Source organism: Sprattus sprattus, assembly GCF_963457725.1.
Source record: "Sprattus sprattus genome assembly, chromosome: 14".
Classification (NCBI taxonomy): Eukaryota; Metazoa; Chordata; class Actinopteri; order Clupeiformes; family Clupeidae; genus Sprattus; species Sprattus sprattus.
Window position 1 is genome coordinate 21,324,737 of NC_137912.1, and position 18,557 is coordinate 21,343,293.

Sequence of the window (18,557 nt, forward strand, 5' to 3'; positions counted from 1 at the left end):
TGATCGGTTTGCTTAATTGACTAATTAAGCACCCAAATAAGTTTCACTGAATCTGTTACCTGCTTGACTTTTCCAATTCAGCTGGGGGTTCACTTACTTTTGAAATGGACTAATTCCATGTTTCATGTAGTCTTTTGGCTACTCAAACAATTCCCTCTAAAAAAAGTACATGCAAATGATAAACATAAACCTGACATTCCTTCTATGGAAAATTGGCGATGAAAAAAATGAAAAATCATGGTAAAACAACAGAAAACTCGTAAGTGGTCAAGGGGTTCACATACTTTTAAGTGGCACTGTATGTTTCCTTGGCGGCAACCTGTTGAGGTACATGATGACGTGAGACTGTGTGGTGATTGTAGACCTGTGGTTTTACAGATTGATCTGGGAAGAATTAAAAGTCTGTTCCAGCGCCGGTGGATGCTGGTGGTAAAACCTGAGTTTAGTAGTTGGTGATGCCTGGTAGAGGTGTCTGTTTTTGTATGGTTTAGTATCTGGTACTGGTAGATCTTCGGTGGTTTATCACGATAGAGGCGTTTGACATTGTGTGAGTGTGGGTAGTTTTAGAGCTTGGCCGCTGGTGGTATATCGAGGTAGAGAGTTTGTGTGTGTGTTTGTGAAAGTGTGAGAGTAGTTTCAGAGCTTGCCCGCTGGTGGTATATCCAGGTAGAGAGAATTTGTGTGTGTGTGTGTGTGTGTGTGTGTGTGTGTGTGAGAGAGAGAGTGTGAGAGTAGTTTCAGAGCTTGGCCGCTGGTGGTTTATCCAGGTAGAGCGAGTTTGTGTGTGTGTGTGTGTGTCTGTGTGTGTGTGTGTGTGTGTGTGTGTGTGTGTGAGAGAGAGAGAGAGTAGTTTCAGAGCTTGGCCGCTGGTGGTATATCCTGGTAGAGGTGTTTCTGGAGGAAGAGGAGGATCTTCTCCCATGAGTCTTCCTGGGCGTCTGCATGAGGCTTAGTCTGACCTCCCCACAGCATCAGCACTACAACACAACTGCCAGGTTAGGAGGCACACCAATACTGTGTGTGTGTGTGTGTGTGTATACCTTTATTTATGCTGTGTTAACTGAAGTGTGTGTGAGTGGGAGAGTGTGTGTATGCGTGTGTGTGTGCGTACCTTTCTCCTTGTTGTGTTGAGTGATGAAGTTGCTGAACCGGATGTGTGGTGTGTATGGAGGCTCAATCAAGTGACCTGCGTCTGGGTATGACAACACCGTCAGCAGGTGACGATTTCCAGACCTCTCCATAATCTGCTCCATCTGTGTCCACACACACGCACACGCACACACACACACACACACACACACACACGATTCATTATTAATCCAGGATGACAGTCCTAGTGGATTACAAGAGACTACTGATCAGCATACTGTTGACTTGAACATACGCTATGAGCATGTCACTTTACTGTTGATGAGATATCCCACAGTTGGTCACTAGAGATAAGTGAATACATTCCATCTTGAACTTTATAAAGAGAAGCGTTGGAGAGAAGACATTTGCAACTGAGTGTGTGTGTATCTGTGTGTGTGAGAGATACACAGAGAGGGACAGAGAGAGAGAGAGAGAGAGAGAGAGAGAGAGAGAGAGAGAGAGAGAGAGAGAGAGAGAGAGCAAGAGAGATTGAGTAGGAGGTTCACTCACGTCTTCAGTGGACTCCACAGTGGGCCAGTTCTCATCATCCTGACCGATCACAACCAGCAGAGGACACTTTATCTTTCCCACCTGTGCGCGCGCACACACACACACACACACACACACACACACACGCACACGCACAAATTCACATATTTGAGAAGTTTAAGAAATGGAACCACAGAGACTATTTCTTACCTACCCTTCATCAATACACAGCATGCTGCCTTAGTAATGTCTCATTATGAATATTAATCTCACCTTGCTGACCTACTCAAAAACACCACTCCCTGTCACACACTCACACACACGGGCACACACACTTACATCCACTTTAAGGTCAGGCTCAGTAGGGATGGGCAGAATGATATCTCTCCAGATCACATGATTATTCTCATCAATGCGAGCCTTGTCCAAGTTCCTGCGGACACACACACACTCATGTTGCACTGCTCTGCCTAGGAAGATCACAGAAGACATAACCTCATCCTTACACACATTCACAGCATGACACAGCTCCAGGCCCTGGGCCTGCCAGAACAGGTCATTTTACCTGTTTATCTGGTTGATGCTGTGCCTTGATTGCACAGTTTCTGAAGGGTGCCAAAGGACACAGTTTTTGAAGGGTTCTACACGAAATGAATGAACAACCAATCGTGCCGCTGCCATTTGCTGACCACATTTTTACCAGAGATGTTCTTAAACTCCCCCTTGAGGACATCTCTGGCTTAACTTCTCTTTTTGGGTCTAAAAACTTTTATACTTTTATACAAAACACATTTGGTCTGTCATCCGCCATTTTTTTCTCCTAACTAGTTCCAACTGTACTTACTGGTTCATCTGCTGGAAGACCTCAAAGAGGGGCTTGTTGACAGGGTGAACATGACTACCACTGATACACACACAGCATCGGGGCTGAAAGAGACATTAGTCACAGTTTTAGTATTTATTGTCAGCACTGACTGCATAGCAGGTTTGAAAAATATATACAGCAGGAAAAAATACGTTTTGAACACGTCACCATTTTTCTCAGTACATACAGTATATCTCCAAAGGTGCTATTGACATGACATTTTTAACAGATGTTGGTAACAACCCAAGTAATCCATACATACAAATAAACCAAAACAAATGAGTTCTGAAATTAAGCTATGTGTAATAATGTGAAATAAAACAGGGGAAATGTATTGAACACATTAAGAAAGGGAGGTACAAAAAGGCATGGAAAGCAAAGACAACAGCTGAAATCTATTAGTAATTAGAAAGCAATCCGGCCCCTTGACAGTGCAAATTAATATCCCAACTGATGGCCAATTTAAAGGTGTCTTCTTATTACCAAGGTGACACACAAGAAACATCTCATGATGGATAAAAGCAAAGAGCTCTCTCAAGACCTTTCTCAAGACCTTCGCAACCTTATTGTTGCAAAACATACTGATCGCATTGGTAACAGGCGCATTTTTAAACATCTTAATGTTCCAGTGAGCACTGTTGGGACCATAATCCGGAAGTGGAAAGAACATAATTTCACTATAAACTGGCCAGGAACAGGTGCTCCTCGCAAGATATCTGATTGAGTAGTGAAAAGAATTATCAAAATAATTGTGCAACAGCCTAGGACCACTTATGGAGAGCTTCAGAAAGACCTGGACTTTGCAGGTACAGTTGTTTCAAAGAAAACAATAAGTAATGCACTCAACCGCCATGGCCTGTATGTACGCTCACCAAATAAGACTCCATTGTTGGAGAGAAAGCATGTCGAAGCTCGTTTAAAGTTTGCAGCACAACATTTGGACAAGCCTGTGAAATACTGGGTGAATATAGTCTGGTCAGATGAGAGGAACTCTTTGGATGCCATAATGCACACCATGTTTGCAGGACAAATGGCACTGCACATCATCCCAACAGTGAAGTTTGGAGGTGGGAACATCATGGTGTGGGGCTGCTTTTCAGCATACGGTACTGGCAAACTTCACTTAATTGAAAGAAGGATGAATGGAAAATGTACTGAGATATTCTTGCTAAAAATCTGCTACCATCTACCAGGATGATAAAGATGAAACGAGGGTGGACAATTCAGCAAGACAATGAACAGCCAAGGAAACTCTTATTGGTTTCAGAGAAAGAAAATAAAGCTGCTAAAATGGCCAAGCCCATCACCTGACTTGAATCCAATAAAAAATCTATGGAAAGAACTGAAGATCAGAGTTCATAGAAGAGGCCCATGGAACCTTCAAGATTTGAAAACGTTTGTTTGGAAGAATGGGCTAAAATCACAACTGAGCAAGGCACACGACTAGTTGCTCCATACAGGAAGCGTCTTGAAGCTGTCTTTACCAACAAAGGCTTTTGTACAAAGTATTAAATTCATATCAGTAAGCGTGTTCAATACTTTCATTTCATTTCAAGCGTGTTCAATGATTTCATGTTTCATTTCACATTATCACACAGAACTTCTTTTCTGAACTTATTTGTTTTGGTTCTTCTTTGTATGTATGGATTACCTGGGTTGTTTCCAACATCTGGTGATTGTGTACTTATTTTACCAGCTGTATATTTCACCGTTCATTTGTCAACAGACTTATAAATATGACTTCTTACTTGTGTTAATCAGAACTTTTTACACAAATCATTCCTTAAAATCCCACATTTGGTCCTGAGAGATTAATGTATACATTCTTTCTTGGACAACTGTACTTGTACCTGTATTTATAAGGAAAGTGTTTGAGAAAGTACATTATGTGTGTGAGAGACAGAGTGCATTTAAGAGAAAAAAAGAGAAACAGAGAGATACCTTGGCGGTTTTAGAGTATGCTGCGAGTGTGAGGGTGACTGACGCCCCGAAGGACAGGCCAAGCACAGCCACTCTATCTGAAGACACCTGGGGCAGGGACTGCAGGATATGATACGCCATCTACAACACACACACACTTTAATTAAAAGGACCCATTATTTTGGCGCGATAAGAGTTACTAACTCTTACACACCACCACCACAAACAAAAACAAAAGCATGTGGACTCATGTGCCGTTTCAGTGCTGTGCCGAATGGCTTAACCTGCTCCGTAACACCACAGCATGCTTTCCATCACATGCATGTGTGTGTACTACGTTACTGATAGAACAATCTGATAAAACACACACACAAAGATTATGGGAATTTGGGTGAAAGGTTACAGGCTGGACTATGCCCAAGTAGACAGTAAAACACCAACACACACACACACACACACACACACACACACACACACACACACACACACACACACACACACACCTCAAAGTATCCGGTCTCAATATCAAACGTCCGCTCCTCATTCGCAGAGAGGTATTGCAATGCCAAAGCAACAAAGCCATGTGATGCCAGGAGGGAGGCCCGGTACTCCACCAGCCCCCCTCCCCCTCCCCACATGTCCAGGACTGCAGGAAAGGGCCCCGGGCCTGAAACACACACATGAATAAATGTAAGAAATATGCACACAGAAAGCCAGACAGACCAGAGTGTGTGAGAGTGAGTGTGAGAGATTGTACCTGGTGGTATGAAGAGCGTGCCTTTGACCCCTTGTTCCCTAATGTCCACACGCTGAACACCTGGCGCCAGGTACCATCTCTCCGTGACAACCATCGCCAATGCGGCTTCTTCAGAAAAGCCCTGGTTCATGTGACCTTTAAAGACGGATATGTTCACCACCATTGGAGACAGAACGCTCTTCTTTCGCATCCTAAAACATCCCAGAAAGACATTCAGTAGCTTGTATAGACACATACACACATAATTCAGTAGCCTGTATGGACGGACACACACGTGCACACGCTGGAACGCACACACACACGCACACACACACATACGCTCACACACACACACACGCACACAAGCCTGTACTAAGCAGACAGGAGTCTCACACCTCTGTCTGATACATAGCTACGCTACCTGAGCCCGTGTCTGCTACCAGGAATGGGCCGCAGGCTCCACAGTAGGCCCATGGGTTCAGTTCCAGTGTAGGTCCCACCCGTGCTTGCATCTTCCATGACTAGGAGAAAAGGGGAAAAGGGTTTAAAGTCAGCAAGGTCCACAGACAGAACAGCACAGGTGAATCTAATGTGACCAGTCGATTCATTGTATTTTTACAAAGCAAGCTAGCCAGGCTGATGCAAAGGCAAACCAAAACACACCCCAGCTTCTCTACCGTAACTGAAACCCTTTTTTTTAATGAAAAAATGCTGTGAAGGCATACCCAGGCAATGCATTCGTCAGGTAGCCACCACCACACCCTTGACCTTTGTGTGCTGCACGTGTTAACTGTTGGGAGTTGACCAGCCCTGCAACTTTTTTCCTAACGGTTGCTCTGAACTCATATTTAAGATATTATGTTCTAACTGGTAAACGACAGGCCCGCTGTTTATACCAGTGTCCAAGCTGTTCATACTGCCTAAAATGGCGCAAGTTGAAGACTGTTTAGTTTTAAAGACGAAAGAAGTCAGATGTTACAAAATAGACGAGTGAGACAATAGGCCCACTTTTTTCAAACTGTTTAAGTTGAGGTCAAATAATACAAAATCCAGATTTGTACATTCAGAACATTCCTTGTCATTATGGCCTTAAGAAAAGCCAAGATGAGAAAGTTTAGGCCAGTTTTTAATATTTTGAATCTGAAATGGTAAAACTGAGCGTTAATATATTAGGTGTCAATTAGTCATATGTATTGATTATTGCTATTTATTAACAGATGCTCAGAGAACTTGTTGAATGCTTTTTGAGAAGTTACCTGGCTAACTGCTTGGTGCAATATCACCACCTGGATCCTAGTTTCTGAAATGCAGCTGTCTGATTGAAGGTCATTGTGTGCAACACCAAAGCTGACATTTCTTGCACTTTTCCATGAATAGTGGGGTATATACAAATATATGATCTGGGAACAAGTAGGCACTTTCTGCAATAAACACACTTTATTGGCATTTTGCCGGCATATGTCGTTTTTGTATAATATTTTGTTATAATTTCGTATCACGTGTACATTGTCTATTTGAGTTGTTTTCTTACAAAGTTGTTTCCGTTAAGTAGCTTTAGTTAACCAAACTAGATTTCTCCCTCCAGTAGCTTTGCTGTCAACTCCTTCCAGTCTGCAGTGACCGGTAGCTTGCAGAGCTTTGCTATCAGAGTAGATTCCCCAGCGCTGGTTACCTGTAACTGTTCCATTTTCGTCGCTGATATAATGGCCAAACGCCTCCCAGTAGTCTTTATCATCGGAGTGATGTAAAGCATGGACCGTCACCTCTTGTTTTGAGAGTAGATTTCTCACAACTATCTGAATCTTCTCGTCCACTAGTGCTCGAGTAGGTTGCACCGACAACACCGGACACACAGCCATTGAGCTCGCCGACCTACGAGGACTGACATCGGCAGAAACATTCATCTTTGGGCTAATCTGTAGTTAAATGACATTCCGTAACTTTTACCTCTTTACAAAGTCCTCGGCATACACCAGTGACGCAAGGACTCGGTGAAAGTGCATCCTAGTATCGCGATACACATGTAGTCCGAGATTAACCCTTTCAGTCTCAACAAACACAGTGATTGATTGCCTGAACAACTTTTGCATCAAGAAATGAGGGTGCAAGATAAACAGCTGAGTTTGGTAAGAACAAAATTATTCATTACTGAAAAGTCAATAACAGATTTTTGGATATTAACAAAGAAAAATATCGTAGATAGATGGAGTACTTTAGTTATCCTCAAAGAGAAATGTCAGTATTGCAGCAGCAATCACATCAATCGAGACTAAAGACATTCCTCTTTAGTGTATCCTAGAGTCGAAACCGGCACGTGTCGCAAAATACTTCTTGTCAGCCATGTTGTGTTTAGCAGCAGTGGGCAACAGACAGTGCATGTTGTACTGGAGGGCCTTTACGGATCATGCAGAATGCGACGCGTTGCAGCTGTCGCCAGCGTACACTGTTGTTGTATCGTGCCACCCTAGCTATCCATGTATAACTTAAATTCTCATGCACCAAGTCAGCCAACCATAACTCAACAAAACTTAACATAAACAACTACACACTATGCCGGCAGCCACTCCCTCTTCATATCCTTCTATTTCACATAATGCTAATTAATGTGCTTGCCCGAAGGGAAGCACAGTATTGTTGTTGTCAAGTTTTCTTTATTTATTCTCCCCGTTTTTCTTGCAGCTAACTACTCCTCGCCCGTTCGAGGTACAGACGCCGTTCAAACACCGAAACGTCCGGCCCGATCCGGTGCAACCTGCTATGACTTTTCGTGGCGGTACTCCTTGCCACTCCTTTTTTATTCCTCTTTTTCCATCACCTTTTTTCTCCATATACTTGCATGGCAGAACTCTGTGTATTATGACATCATAATGGGGTCATTAAAACTAGCTTGCACCTGTGCTTCACTGACACAGAGCAAGCACACTCTCGCAGTTCGTTCACGAAACGCATTCTAGTTCTCTATTATAGTTTACCCATTTATGCAGATGGCTTTGTAAACATAGTTCCTCATCACCATAACCATTAAATAGTTATACGCATGTTAGGCAGCCAAGCTCTGCCCATTAACATCCTCTCTTTTCTACCACTCCAAGTCCAGACAGTCTCTGCTGTGGGATGCTGCTGTAGTATCTCAACCTGATCTACTGGCAGAACCCCTCTGCCCTCTACTGGCAGAACCCCTCTGCCCTCTACTGGCAGAACCCCTCTGCCCTCTACTGGCAGAAACCACCCTGCCCACACCTACCCATCCCCACCACACTGTCATCATGCATTCATTCTATCCCGCTCATGAAACATCTATATACTCTGTGCTCTCTCTCTCTCTACACACACACAAGCACAAATTATGTATACACGTCTACCACAATAGTGCTATACTCTATTCTATAAATAATTAGAATAAATGTACTTACTTAACTTAATCCTCTTCGTCCCTAATGGGAGATAAGGCTTCGACCATCTACCTCCGTCTGGACCTGTCTTGTGCCGCATGCTGTGCCTGGCCCCAGGTTAGGTTCATCTCCTTCAGTTCCGCTGTCACCATTCGCCGCCAGGTGTGCTTGGGCCGGCCTTGCTTCCTTTTTCCAGGTGGAGTCCATCGTAGGGCGGTCTTGGGGATGCGGTCCTGGTCCATCCTGAGAACGTGTCCGAGCCATTTGAATCGGCGGCGTTTGATCTCTAGCACCACACTGTTGCACTCAGTCTTCTTGTATAGATGTGCATTGGATATTTTCTCTGGCCAGAAGATTCGGCAGAGTTTCCTGAGGCATCCATTGTGGAGGGCTTCGACTTTTTTCATGTCGTAAGATGTTACTCGCCAGCACTCCGAGCCGTACAACAACACAGATTTTACGAATTAGAATAAAGAAGTGCCATTAATGTACAAATTGAATGTTAAGTGTGCATTGCCACAGCTTCTCCTCTCCAGGGGAGTCATCTTCAGAGGGGAGTTATTGTAGATGGCTACTGTGGTGGGCAAGAATGACCTCCTGTAATGGTCTTTGCAGAGGAGCTAAAGAACCTCTGACTAAAGACACTCTGTTGACTCACCAGTAGGGTGCAGTATTGGCCAGTAGGCTACCAACTCTTGAGGCTCTAGAGCAGGGCCAGCCTTCTTGAACAAATTGAACAGCTGCTGGCATTTTCATGATTTGAGTGTATTGAGCCAGACACACGCATCACTCAACTGAAAATGTAATTATTTTATTTATTCAAAAAAAAAAAAAATCCATTAATGAATGTATTATCATAGTCCTTACAACTATGGACTGTGACATCCTGACAAGGACAGATTTTTCTCAGACTTTCAGAGCAGCAAGTCAAAAGAATGTTTCTTGTGGTTCATACAGCAATCAGTCTTCATTCTGGTGGTAACAGATTCAGCACCGAAGGTCTGACCTACCAGCCTCTCCAACTCTAGCCATATATATTCTTTAAGATACCCCGTAGGCTCTTAATGTACTAGACTTCTAATGCAAACGGGTCTGGCTACCTTCCGCTGTTCTAGATTCAAATTGGGTTTCTCTGAGCCGTGGCCTGAGATGGTTCCCCGTGGCTGACCCCCTCTCCCACAGATGGTGGACCTCTCCTTGGTCACCATAACACTACCGTTTGTAAGGTTATGGTGACCACATGTTTAGTGGTCAGAGCGGCTGCTTTGTCATGTTGGTCATGTTCTCCAGAGGGATATATACTGTCATCTCTTACTGAACTCTCACTCTAAAATAACCACACGTTTGAAAACCCAAGACATCCTACTGTATAGAAATGCACTCAGTCATCCTTATTGTGGCTGAACCTTCAACTAGGTAAGATAGCCCATGACAATACCAATAAGGCAATACCTGTGAACCTTTCACTGTTACTATAGCAGCACATTGTTATATAAAACTGTTGGAAGCACTGCATTCTAATGCTATGGTGACCAGAATATGGCTCTCTCTTCAGTTCCTAACCCTAAGAGACCCTATACTAGACACATAAGCTCAACATTATGCAGTCACAGTATATAAAATAGCATCTGTTTCCTTGACTGCAACCAGTTGAGGTACATGATGACGTGAGACCGTGTGGAGATTGTAGCCCTGTGGTTTTACAGATTGATCTGGGAAAAATGAAAAGTCTGTTCCAGCGCCGGTGGATGCTGGTGGTAAAACCTGAGTTTAGTAGTTGGTGATGCCTGGTAGAGGTGTCTGTAGTTCTAGGGTTTAGTAGCTGGTACTGGTAGATCTTTGGTGGTACATCACGATAGAGGTGCTTGACATCCTGGTATAGTGTGTGTGTGTGTATGTGTGTGTGTGTGTATGTGAGCAGTTTCAGAGCTTGGCCGCTGGTGGTATATCCTGGTAGAGGTGTTTCTGGAGGAAGAGGAGGATCTTCTCCCATGCGTCTTCCTGGGCGTCTGCATGAGGCTTAGTCTGACCTCCCCACAGCATGATCCCTACAACACAACTGCCAGGTTAGGTGGTACACCAATAGTGTGTGTGTGTGTGTGTGTGTGTGTGTGTGTGTACCTTTATTTATGCTGTGTTAAGTGATGAAGGTACTGTGTATGAGTGTGAGCGTGTGTGTATGCATATGTGTGTGTGTACGTACCTTTCTCCCCGTTGAAGTGAGTGATGAAGTTACTGAACCGGATGTGTGGTGTGTATGGAGGCTCAATCAAGTGACCTGCGTCTGGGTATGACAACACCGTCAGCAGGTGACGATTTCCAGACCTCTCCATAATCTGCTCCATCTGTGTCCACGCAAACACTGAGTGTAGGTTTGTGTGTGTGTGTGTGTGTGAGAGAGAGAGCGAGAGAAAGAGAGAGACACACACACACACACACAGAGCGAGAAAGAGAGACACAGAGAGAGAGAAAGAGAGAGACAGAGGGACAGAGAGAGAGAGAGGACAGATAGAGAGAGAGAGAGTGAGTAGCAGGTTCACTCACGTCTTCAGTGGACTCCACAGTGGCCAAGTTCTGATCATCCTGGGCGATCACAACCAGCAGAGGACACTTTATCTTGCCCACCTGTGCACACACACACGCACACACACACACACACACACACAAACACACACAGCATGCTGCCTTAGTAATGTCTCATTATGAATATTAATCTCTCCTTGCTGACCTACTTAAAAACACCACCAACAACTTAATATTCCCATCTAAAGATATTCTCTGCCCCTGTCACACACACTCATAGACACACACATGCACACACACACACAGAGACACACACACACTTACATCTGCTTTAAGATCAGGCTCAGTAGGGATGGGTAGAATGACATCTCTCCAGATCACATGATTATTCTCATCAATGCGTGCCTTGGCCAAGCTCCTGCAGACGCGGACAAACACACGCACGCACGCGCACACACACACACACACACACACACACACACACACACACACACACACACACACACACACACACACACACACACACACACACACACACACACACACACACACACACACACACACACACACACACACACACACACACACACACACACACACACACACACACACACACACACACACACGTTACACTGCTCTGCCTTGGAAGATCATATAACTTCATCCTCACACACATTCACAGCATGCAGGCTAGGCTTATGTACCAGTAATTTGGAGCCCTGGTGAAAACACACAGAGGTAAAGACCCAGACGCGTGTTATTTATCGTATGGAGACAATCTCTCCACACTGTTACATATTCTATTCCATACGTATGGGGAACAGATCCATCAGATCACGTGACACTCTGGCCATGGCCCCCGAGACATTCTAGCCAGGCCCACAGAGAGGGCGGAGCTCCGGGCCTGGGCCTGCCAGAACCGGTCATTTTACCCACAGAGTTTCACACAGGCAGATTCATCTGGTTGATGCTGTGCCTTGATTGCACAGTTTCTGAAGGGTGCCAAACAAGACAGGAAAAGACAGCTGCAGCCTCTGTAGCGGCTAAGGCGCACCTCCCTAGAAATGGAACTATATGTTGTGTGTGTGTGTTACAATTGGTGTGTGTGTGTTAATAAAGCCTTTGCTTAGCGAGATTGATGAACAACCAATCATGTCACTGTCAAATTGCTGACCACAAGTGTTCTTAAACTGTTAAGATTGCCACCTCCCCCTTTAGGACATCTGTGGCTTATATTCTCTAGCAAAAAAAGGGACTTTTTATACAATCGTTGTTTGGTCATCCACCATTTTTTCCCCCAACTAGTTCCCACTGTACTTACTCGTTCATCTGCTGGAAGAACTCATAGAGGGTCTTGTTGACAGGGTGAACATGACTACCACTGATACACACACAACATCGGGGCTGAAAGAGACATTATTCACAGTTTTAGTATTTATTTATTTAGTATTTATTGTCAGCACTGACAGCAAAACAGGTTTGAAATATATATATTTCACCATTAATTTGTCAACAGACTTAAAAATATGACTTCTCACTTTCTACACAAACTGTTCCTTAAATTCCCACAATTGGGGATCCCACGAGGGATTACTGTTAACATTATTTCTTGAACAACTGTACTTCAAAAAGACTGTATTTATAAGGGGAGTGAGAAAGTACATTGTGTGTGTGAGAATCAGAGTGCATTTAATAGAAGAAAGAGAGAGAGAAACAGACAGATACCTTGGCGGTTTCAGAGTATGCTGCGAGTGTGAGGGTGACTGACCCCCCCAAGGACAGACCAAGCACAGCCACTCTATCTGAAGACACCTGGGGCAGGGACTGCAGGATATGATACGCCATCTACAACACACAAACACACACACTCTTTTTTTTAAAAGGACCCATTGTTTCATCGCAATAAGAGTTACTAACTCTGACACACCACCACCACCAACACAAAACAATTAAAACAAAAGCATGTGGACTCATGTGCCGTTTCAGTGCTGTGCCGAATGGCTTAACCTGCTCCGTAACACCACAGCATGCTTTCCATCACATGCATGTGTGTGTACTACACTACTGATAGAACAATCTGATAAAACACACACCAAAGATTATGGGAATTTAGATGAAAAGTTACAGGCGGGGCTATGCCCAAGTAGACAGTAAAACACACACACACACACACACACACCTCAAAGTATACAGTCTCAATATCAAACGTCCGCTCCTCAATCGGAGAAAGGTATTCCAATGCCAAAGCAACATAGCCATGTGATGCCAGGAGGGCGGCCCGGCACTCCACCAGCCCCCCTCCCCCTCCCCAAATGTCCAGGACTGCAGGAAAGGGCCCTGGGCCTGAAACACACACATACACACACACACACACACACACACACACACACACACAAGAATAAATGTAAGAAGTATGCAGACACAAAGCTATGTAGAGACAGACCAGTCCAACACATACACACACCATTTTAAACCTGTTTTTGAACTGTTGAGCGGCCTACAGTGCAGAAAGTAACTGCTGTACTTATTCAAATAAATAATCATATTTAAAACATCATATTCAACAAAGTGTGTGTGTGTGTGTGTGTGAGAGTGAGAGTGAGAGTGTGAGTGTAAGGCTGAATTTAGACGGAGCCATTTTTCACACCTATCAAATATTTTAATTTCGTAAAGACAGAGCCTGGTAACGAGAGATTTGCGTAAAAACGGAGCCACCAGATTGTGTTGAACGGGCTGTAGTACATACCCCACGCCTGTGGGTGGCGCTTTAGCGCTTTATTTACACAACTGAAAAAACGTGAAAAACCTTGAAGAAGAGACTGAACAGCGCAAGGTAAAAGCACAGCACACGGATAAACACATTACACAAGACATTCAAGCTCCAATTAGCAACATTACATTATGGTGGTTAATAAAATCAGTGGTCAGACTAAAGGATATGCGAAAATGAATTCTATTTTCTATTGATAATAAAGAATTTGGAACAGTACAACATGACATGTCTGTCATCCCATTTCCCATGAGGTTTTGCTCGGACCATTTTACATACATTTATGAATAAAAAAGCAAATTAAATGAGAGTGAGTGTGAGTGTAAGTGTGATTGAGTGTGAGGGTGTGATGGAGATAATTTCGAAACACTGTAAATTACTTCAGAATATATTTATCAAGTGCTTATGTAAACAGGAACATGGCTTTTCTGTGCTTCTGTGTGTGTGTGTAACTTAGATTATTGGGTGCCACTTAGTCTGCATATGTGCAAGAGCATGTTTCAACCAGAGGTGATAAGAAGGGTCGAACTGGTGCAAAACTGACATCCTTGCAAGACAGGGACAGAAAAAAAGCGGATTTGTTAACTACCTTAACCTAGACTGATGCATTGGACTAAGACAGGATGGGTGGGGGCTGGGGTGCTGGCTCTAAAGACTACATTTTCACAAGCCTTGAGTCCAAACTTAGCTACAGTTTGAGGGACGGTCAACTGTTGTTGAACGTCTTGTGCTGTTCTACAGATAAGAAGAATGTAGCAGAAACAAGCCAACAAAGTTAGCAGCTGTGGTCCACTAAATTTAAGAAAAAAAAAACTCAGCCCCCGACAAAGAGTTAAATCTATTTTCTGGGAATACTAAATTCTGTAGATGGATTCCTATCTACACGTTAGAAACACAAAATGTTGCAGAGTTTACTTTATTCTCAGCCTATGTCAGCTGGAGATATTATTAAAAAACCTGAAGAGGGAGAGCAGGCATTTGAACAGATAAAACAACTGATGGTCAGTTCTGCCGTCTTGGCGCATCCATGACACGACAAGTCGTTCTTACAAGCTGTAGACTGTAATAAAGGTTATACGACATCTGTGTTAATGCAGGAGTGGGGACTTAAGTTTAGACCAGTGGCATACTATTACTAATACCAACCGCCACCCACACGGTTAGCTGTGTTGCTCATTCCATGAATGTACGATCCTTACAAGTTGTACCTCGTTGTAAAGTAGACTTATCAGGCTTGCCAACGATATACAATACAATACCAATTGGTATTATTAAAGGGGAGGAATAATTGACCGAAATAATGTTTCTGAACTTTTTTTGAGGAGTTAATATAAACATTGTGCGATGTGTTTAATATTGCTTCTCTCTCGTCTGCTGCAGACTGGGAGTAAGCCCGGGCTCCCTCTCTCTCTCTAAAAAAGGGCCCTAGCTTCTCTCTGACCTGCTGGGACACGGGTGAGCCCAACGAACTCCGGAATCCTTAGGTTACTTGAGAGAATTTTCACCTATCAGTGTGAGTGTGAAATTGAGTGAGAGTAGGAGTGTGTGAAAGATTGTACCTGGTGGTATGAAGAGCGTGCCTTTGACCACTTGTTCCCTAATTTCCACACGCTGCACACCTGGCGCCAGGTACCATCTCTCCGTGACAACCGTCGCCAATGCGGCCTCTTCAGAAAACCCCTGGTTCATGTGACCTTTGTAGACGGATATGTTCACCACCATTGGAGACAGAACGCTCCTCTTTTGCAACCTAAAACATCCCAGAAATACATTCAGTAGCCTGTATATACGAACATACACATATAATTCAATAGCCTGTACCTCTACCTGAGCCTGTGTCTGCTACCAGGAATTGGCCGCAGGCTCCACAGTAGGCCCATGGGTTCAGTTCCAGTGTAGGTCCCACCCGTGCTGGCATCTTCCATGACTAGGAGAAAAGGGGAAAATGGTTTAAAGTCAGCAAGATCCTCAGACAGAACTGCACAGGTGAATCTAACGTGACCAGTTTGCGTTATAATGCGTTATATTTCATAGCCAGGCTGATGCAAAGGCAAACCAAAACACACCCCAGCTTCTCTTATGTAACTGAACCCCTTTGACCAGCCCTACACAATTTTCCAGTGCTGTGAAGGCATACCCAGGCAATGCATTCATCAGGCAGCCACCACCACACTCGTCTTGTGTATTGCATGTGCTAACGGTTGCTCAGAACTAGTATAAACAAGAGATTATGTTCTAACTGCGAAAAGATAGGCCCAATATTTAGACCAGTGTGCAAGCTGTTCATACTGTCTAAAATGGCCCAAGTTGAAGACTTTTTTTTAGACGAAACAAGTCAGATGTTACAAAACAGACAAGACAATAGGCCCATATTTTTCAAACAGTTTTTGTTGTAGTCAAATAATACAAAATCCAGATTTGTACAGAACATTCCTTGTCATTATGGCCTAAGGAAAAGCCCAGATGAGATAGTTTAGGCTACAGTTTTTAATATTTGAAATCTGAAAAATGGTAATACTAAGCTTTAATATATTAGGTGTCAATTAGTCATTGATTATTGCTAATTAGAAACAGATGTTCAGAGAAGTTGTTGCATGCTTTTTAAGAAGTTCCCTGGGCTAATTAAGTTCTGCAATAAACTCAAATGATTGGCATTTCGATGGCATGTGTCGTTTTTGTGTCATATTTTGTTATAATTTCGTATCATGTGTACATTGTCTATTTGATTTGTTTTCTTAAAAAGTGGTTTCCATGAAGTAGCTTTAACCTAACTAGATTTCTCCCTTCAGTAGCTTTGCTGTAGTTGAACTCCTTCCAGTCTGAAGTGATCGTTAGCTTGCAGAGCTATGCTTTCAGAGTAGCTTCACAAACGCTGGTTACCTGTTACTGTTCCATTTTCGTCGCTGATATAATGGCCAAACGCCTCCCAGTAGTCTTTATCCTCGGAGTGATGTAAAGCATGGACCGTCACCTCTTGTTTTAGGAGTAGATTTCTCACAACTATCTGAATCTTCTCGTCAACTAGTGCCCGAGTAGGTTGCACCGACAACACCGGACACACAGCCATTGAGCTCGCCGACCTGCGAAGACTGACATCAGCAGAAACATTCATCTCTGGGCAACTCTGGAATAAAATGACATTCTGTAACTTTTACCTGGCTACAAAGTCTTCAGTCTTACAAAAGGGACGCTAGGACTTGGTGAAAGTGCATTCCAGTATCGCGATACACATGGAGTCTGAATTTAATCCTTTCAACAATTCCAGGTCGTGTGTGGGGTGTGTGTGTGAGTGTGTGTGTGTGTGGGTGTTGTGGGGTGTAGTGTTGGCCAAAAGGTTGTGTGTATAGTGTTGGCCATTATGTTGAGCAGCTTGTGCAACATCCATCTCTCCACAACCAACTCTTGGGGATCCAGAGCACAACCAGCCTTCTTGAACGAATTGAACAGGTGCTGGCATTTTCATGATTTGGGTGTTATAGAACCAGACACACACATCACTCAACTGAAAATCAAATTATTTTATTTATTCCAAAAAACGTAATGTTCCATTCATTAATATATTAACTTAGTCCTTACAACTACAAGCAAGTAAAAATAATGTTGCCTGTGGTTCATACAGCAAATCAGTCTTCATTCTGGTAAAGACTAGTAAAAGCTTCAGTGCCGAAGGTCTGACCCACCAGCCTCTCCAACTCTAGCCATATAACTGTTTAAGATACCCCATAGGCTCTTAATGTAAATTTACTAGACTTCTTTTTTTTTTTTTTAAGATGTATTTTTGGGCTTTTTTGCCTTTTTTAATTGATAGTGCAGTTGAGTGGGGACAGGAAATGAGAGGGAGAAGAGGTGGGGAGTGGACAGGAGAAATTACATCAGGCTGGATTCGACAGTTCCCCTGAAGGTCTGACCTACCAGCCTCTCCAACTCTAGCCATATATATTCTTTAAGATACCCCGTAGGCTCTTAATGTACTAGTCTTCTAATGCAAATGGGTCTGGCAACCTTCCGCTGTTCTAGATTATAATTGGGTTTCTCTGAGCCGTGGCCTGAGATGGTTCCCCGTGGCCGACCCTCTCTGCCACAGATGCTGCTGCCTGCCACCTCCACCCCAGGTTGGTTCCTTACCCTAGGAGTCTGAGCCGTGCCAGGGGGGGACTTCTCCTTGGTAACCATAACACTACTGTTTGGAAGGTTATGGTGACCACATGTTTAGTGGTCAGAGTTGCTGCTTTGTCAAGTTTGTTTATGTTCTCCAGCAGGATATAGTCATCTGTCAGTCTCAAATAACCAGCACGGTAAATCATGATAGAGCAGTGGTCACCAAACTTTTTTGGCCAAAGATCACAACCTCTACCTTGGTGTGAGGCAAGATGTACCTATTGAGGCGTTGAGAGAAAAAGACTGTCCAGACTCCAGACTGTACTTACAACTTAACTTTTTATTAAGCCTAATTGTAATTGAATGAAATTAAACACTTTGGTCCAGCTTTCAAATTGATGTGACCAGGAACACACTAAATTACTTTATTTCAGTGCAATATAAAAAGGAAAATATTTCCTTGTTTAGCTTAACAAGCTAATCAGACTAAATATGTGTTGCAATTATTCAGTATTGAGTAGTTACAGGTATTCAAATCATTAAAATGATTAGGGTGACTAAATATTTGCAAAGGCTATTTTTCACATTTGATTTCATTTCACACACTTAAATATCTTTTTCTGGAAAACACTC

The 18,557-nt window shown here is 43.4% G+C and overlaps 2 protein-coding genes across 2 annotated transcripts; both read right to left on the bottom strand.

Moving 5' to 3' along the window:
• Positions 1 to 318: 318 nt before the first annotated feature.
• On the bottom strand, positions 319 to 7,082 carry LOC308375222 (acyl-coenzyme A thioesterase 5-like). Its single transcript, XM_080851308.1, has 10 exons — positions 6,814 to 7,082; positions 5,563 to 5,662; positions 5,163 to 5,353; positions 4,909 to 5,072; positions 4,427 to 4,546; positions 2,465 to 2,547; positions 1,960 to 2,053; positions 1,642 to 1,722; positions 1,112 to 1,253; positions 319 to 977 (listed from the first exon to the last, which is right to left on the bottom strand). Exons 1-10 carry the CDS (start codon positions 7,043 to 7,045, stop codon positions 853 to 855), a joined length of 1,332 nt encoding a protein of 443 aa, XP_080707434.1. The 5' UTR covers positions 7,046 to 7,082; the 3' UTR covers positions 319 to 852.
• Positions 7,083 to 10,456: 3,374 nt separating this feature from the next.
• LOC308375220 (acyl-coenzyme A thioesterase 5-like) lies at positions 10,457 to 16,938 on the bottom strand (the record flags this gene model as incomplete). Its single annotated transcript, XM_080851306.1, has 10 exons — positions 10,457 to 10,581; positions 10,737 to 10,878; positions 11,078 to 11,158; positions 11,381 to 11,474; positions 12,378 to 12,460; positions 12,782 to 12,901; positions 13,236 to 13,399; positions 15,386 to 15,576; positions 15,654 to 15,753; positions 16,707 to 16,938. 10 exons carry the CDS (start codon positions 16,936 to 16,938, stop codon positions 10,457 to 10,459), a joined length of 1,332 nt encoding a protein of 443 aa, XP_080707432.1.
• Positions 16,939 to 18,557: the final 1,619 nt, after the last annotated feature.

Coding starts and splice junctions, on each gene's coding strand:
- LOC308375222 (XM_080851308.1), bottom strand. CDS start 7,045: ATGAATGTTTCTGCCGATGTCAGTCCTCGTAGGTCGGCGAGCTCAATG. Junction 5,663..6,813: donor CGAAAATGGAACAGTTACAG/GTAACCAGCGCT, acceptor CTTTTCTCCTAG/TCATGGAAGATGCAAGCACG. Junction 4,547..4,908: donor TTGAGACCGGATACTTTGAG/GTGTGTGTGTGT, acceptor TGTGTGTTGTAG/ATGGCGTATCATATCCTGCA.